The 4,981-nt window shown below is 53.2% G+C and overlaps 1 protein-coding gene across 1 annotated transcript; it reads left to right on the plus strand.

The window, feature by feature from the left end:
• Nucleotides 1-2,574: 2,574 nt before the first annotated feature.
• On the plus strand, nt 2,575-4,534 carry LOC123168199 (cytochrome P450 89A2). The gene has a single exon (XM_044586076.1). The coding sequence runs from the start codon at nt 2,784-2,786 to the stop codon at nt 4,362-4,364; it is 1,581 nt and encodes a 526-aa protein (XP_044442011.1). The 5' UTR covers nt 2,575-2,783; the 3' UTR covers nt 4,365-4,534.
• Nucleotides 4,535-4,981: the final 447 nt, after the last annotated feature.

Here is a 4,981-nt window from a genome sequence, read left to right on the forward strand (position 1 = left end):
CTAATTAAACCCTAAAAGGGAAATAGAAGAATAAAATTTCCAAAAAGAATTGGCTCAAAAAATATAAGCAATTGCGAGATGGGTTAAGTGAAAACCAAACCAAACAAATCTCAGAGGAGTTTTTTTGGCAAAATAAAATATATTCAAAAGAATATTTAAACAAAGGGGAATTATTTGATCAAAATTCTCAAATAAATTGTTCATCAAATCACAAATATTACATTTGGAATTTAGAGCAGGTTTCCTTTTGGAAGAAATTTTAAATTCAAAATAGAATAGAAATTACAAAGAAACCAGAAAAGAAAAGAAACATGAAAAGAATAAATAAAAGGAAAAGGGGCCTAGCCAGACCCGGCGGTCAAATAAATAAACATGATAATTTCAGACTTTCTGTCACTTCCTCAGATTCCCTATGGTCTACTTTCATCCATCTGACATGTCAAACTCGATAGATATAGTCACCAACTTGAACCTGGTACTCGCCAACACTATTTCAACACCCTCCGCACACTTGTGTGATGTCTGACCACCAGTGTCTTGGCCTGTCGCTGTGTCCCGTGCTTGGCGAGGCGTGCCGCGTCGAGTCTCTGTTGTCCTGGTCGAGTCTTCCGGGTAGCTAGCCCACATAGTCTCAACCCCCACTGCATAGAACCATCGATCATCACCGACCAATGGAGAGTATCACGTCTCCATCAGACCACTGGTACCTAGTCCGATCCACGTGTCTCTCGTTTTTCCCGCTGAAATAGGTTTCCACTCTCCATGCATTTACGCCGTAGCCCCTCCATTAGCACAGAGTATAGTCATCCATCGGACTCCGGCTCCACCTTCAACATGACTCCATGGTGGTTGTACGTGCCACCCCGCGCCCCGTCGACTTTAAGCTTTCTCATGTGTACACTGTCTTGAGTCAACTTTGTGCCATAGTCCTGTTGAAGCCGCACAGGCCCTCAGGCCTGTACCACGTGTTTCCACGCCTCAGAAGTCAGCCACCATCAGCATCACGCTCCTATGTCATCATCGCTGAAATCACCGCCGTATTCTGCTTTGACCAACATCCAACGTCGATCCATCAGACTGTCCAGTTAGACCAAGTCAAAATTACCAAACTACAGTCATCCTCTATCATGCGCCTTGCCCGCCCCGCACAACATCGTGCATTGCTTGATGCCCTGTATATGCATGATCCCTGTCACGCTGTACTCCAGGCTCCCAAATCTACTTCTGCTAATTTTCCATCACGTGATACGTCCATCATTAGCCGGCTTGACTTCCCGCAATGTTTCAAGCATCCTTGTTGCATCAACCAAGTTACAGTAACTCTCGTGGTGTGCCGAAGTGCACTTGAGCAAAACAACCAAAAGAATCCCTTTGATCAACAATGCTCCACGTACTGGTATACTTCAAGCACAACTCCCAATGTTTACTTTTCAATTGCTGCCAAAGCCTTGCTACTTCCGATGGGTTCAGCCCTTGATGATTTTTCTCGCTGGTAGATTTATCATGTCTGAGCATGCCGCCATGCGCTGGCTCAACCTTTTCTTTTCTCAACTTGCCGAACATTGCTCACACCACGCGCTGCAGCCTCACTTGGGCCAGTGGCCCGTCTGGGCCTCTCCCACGTGCACCGCATCTCGGCCTGCTCACGCCCGCGCCTGGGCTTTGCCAGCTCCGCTTGCTGCTGCACACGCGTCGCGACTGCCTGAACCGACCAAACCGATCGATCCGTCTCGGCCAAGAACTCCAGCCGTCGTACGTCCGATCTCGCCGAGATCGTTTTGTTCCAAACAAATCTCGATGGCTGTCTCCCGGTTACTCCATTACAACTCGCCACATCTGCTTCTAAACCGCAACTCGCCGACGTACAATCCGTCCCGTATTACGACCGCCTCCTGCAGATTTCGTCGTTGTTCTTTCTCCTCTAGATAAGTCTCTGACCTCCTCAAAACCTTGATCATATAGTACTATTTATTAAAATAAATCTAAGACGCAGTCATACGAACACGATACCGAAACTTGTTAATAAGGTTCACCGATATGGTTACATCTTCGGGACACGAGCGCTCCTCCCCATGACACCGCTACAATACCGCACCCGGCCGTCTGGACACCGGCACACGACGCCTGCTTTCTCTACATGCATGTGCTATTATGTTGCCATATGTTACATCGTGTGTCTATCCTCTCATTATATAAAAAACGTAGGATACAAGTGTTTTACTTGGAGACGACTCCATATTCTGTCTACACACCGTACAACTTGTAACCTAATTGTACAATAATATTCGACACAACTCTAACAGATGATGGTTGAACGCACCACTTAACGCACTCTCAGCTCACAAAATGACCCTTACAATGCTCCAGCAAGGGTATCCTTTAATCAGTTGCTGTCATAAAAATGACTTATACTCGTATCGCTCTATCCATCCTTTGGTGTCCACTGGTTCTGGTTCCTCTATCTCTATCCATCCAACTTTTCTCCTCCTCGTCACCTCATTTTCATTCACGTAACAAAATCGGCCCAGGCGTCTAGCAGCCATGTTTTCTCTTCCGTCGTTCACACGACCACTTCTCCACTGTCACACCACACGCGTGCATATGTGGTAGCCGCGCAGTGTTATTGTTCTCTCCACCACTCACTCCTTTGTCGACAGCAGCTGATCCGGCGTGTCTTACTGAGAAAATTTAGCATCGCTGAGTCTCCTCAATGGCACAAGAAAAGAGACGGGAACAACTCTAACTCGCTGGAGGTGGAGTACTAGTATAATACGGAGTATAAAATGCCGCTAACGTTGCAACTCGTTGGTGCATGCCCAGCAAGTCCGGATCTTGCTGCACCGGCAATGGATCAGGCCGCCTCCTACTCCACCACCACCACGCCCCTGCTGCTGATCCTCGGCTCCCTCACGCTCGCGGTCTCGCTGTTCGTGCTGATTGGTCGCAGCAGCCATGGACGCGGGAAGGCGGGGCTCCCGCCCGGCCCGCCGGCGCTGCTCTTCCTCGCCAAGTTCGTCGCGCTCCGCCGGTCCATATTCGACCTGGGCCCGCTGCTCGTCGACCTTCACGCGCGCCACGGCCCCGTCATCTCCGTGCGCCTCTTCCGCACGCTCGTCTTCGTCGCCGACCGCAAGCTGGCCCACCGCGCGCTCGTCCAGGGCGGCGCCACCTTCGCCGACAGGCCGCCGCCGGTCGACCCTGTCCGCATGTTCACTTCCGGGGGACGTGACATCAGCTCCTCCTCCTACGGGCCGTACTGGCGCCTCCTCCGCCGGAACCTCGCCGGGGAGGCGCTCAGCCCTGCCCGTGTTGGTCTCTTCGCGCCGGCGAGGAGGTGGGCGTGCGACGGCCTCGTCTCCAGCCTCCTCAGCGAGCAGCAATCGCAGCGCCAGGACGCCGTGACGCTCAGGCCGCTCCTGCGCCGGGCCATGTTCGAGCTGCTCGTGTACATGTGCTTCGGCGCACGGCTCGGACGGGAAACGCTCGACGAGGTGGAGGAGCTGCAGCACCAGGCGCTACTCTCGGTCACCACATTCCCGGTCTTCGCCTTCTTCCCGGCGGTCACTAAGAGACTCTTCGGCAGACGCTGGGCGGCGTGCCTCGCTGTGCGCAGGAGGCAGGACGAGGTATTCGTCCCGCTCATCCACGCGAAGCGCGGCGACGGTGACCCGCCGTGCTACGCCGACTCCCTCCTCGCCGTCCGCGTGGCCGATGAGGGCGGCCGCCAGCTCACTGACGCCGAGATGGTCGCCCTCTGCTCCGAGTTCATGAACGGTGGAACAGATACCACGGTGACCTTGCTGGAGTGGATCGTGGCCGAGCTCGTGCAACACCCCGACGTCCAGACCAAGGTCTACGAGGAGGTGAAAGCTAATCCAGAGCTCAACAACCTGCAGGCAATGCCGTACCTGAAGGCCGTCGTGCTCGAGGGCCTTCGGCTGCACCCGCCAGGCCACTTCGTCCTCCCGCACGGCGTGCAGAGCGGCGACGCGGAGATCGCGGCCTACGCGGTGCCCAAGGGAGCGGAGGTCAACTTCCTGGTAGCGGAGATTGGCCGCGACGAGACTGTGTGGACGGCGGCGCGGGAGTTCCGTCCGGAGAGGTTCCTGGAGGGCGGCGAGGGGCACGGAGTGGACATCACGGGGAGCAGGGAGATCAAGATGATGCCTTTCGGCGCAGGGCGCAGGATGTGCCCGGGGTACACGCTGGGCATGCACCACGCCGAGTACTTCGTGGCGAGAATGGTGAGGGAGCTGGAGTGGCGGCCGGCAGCGGAGGGGGCGAAGGTGGACATGGCGGAGACGCTCGATTTCACCACCGTGATGAAGCACCCGCTCCGTGCGCTCATCGTCTCCAGAAGCTAACGATTTCCCACGCAGAATGCAACCTCTCGACATATGAGTCGAAGAATACGTCGACGCAACTTTTTTATGGCGTTTAAAAGTATTTGAGTTTTTAATTTGTACTCTACTTACTAAATCAAACATATTAAGGTTTGATCATGTCTATAAAAAATACACCAACATCTGCAACACTGGATTTTTTTACATCAGTACAAACACAAGCTACATAAGCTCTCATATATACACGCATACGCTCATCCCTATAAACATACACACGCACACCCTATCCCTACGAGCAACTTTTTTATTGCATTTAAAAGTATTGGATGCCGATAAATGCATGGGCGTTAGGGGGCTGCCCACACATTTTGTGTGGTGTATAAAAGGAACAGCCCACACACCCACGTGTGGGCAAAAAAAGTAATGCCCATACACTTCTTTTTTTCCTCCCGATCCCTCTCACACGCGTGCGTGTGGGCGAAATAGATGACGCCCACACGCCTCGTACGTCAGGCCTCGTACCTCGTGGTCCCGCACGCCCGCGTGACAGTCACCGCGTGTCCCGCAGTTGCCATGGTCCAGACCCTCGTCCATGTTCGTTTAACTGCAGTTGCCACGTCGCTGAACTTCGGTTGCCA

Source organism: Triticum aestivum, chromosome 7D (genome assembly GCF_018294505.1).
Source record: "Triticum aestivum cultivar Chinese Spring chromosome 7D, IWGSC CS RefSeq v2.1, whole genome shotgun sequence".
Taxonomy (NCBI): domain Eukaryota; kingdom Viridiplantae; phylum Streptophyta; class Magnoliopsida; order Poales; family Poaceae; genus Triticum; species Triticum aestivum.

Coding starts and splice junctions, on each gene's coding strand:
- LOC123168199 (XM_044586076.1), top strand. CDS start 2,784: ATGCCGCTAACGTTGCAACTCGTTGGTGCATGCCCAGCAAGTCCGGAT.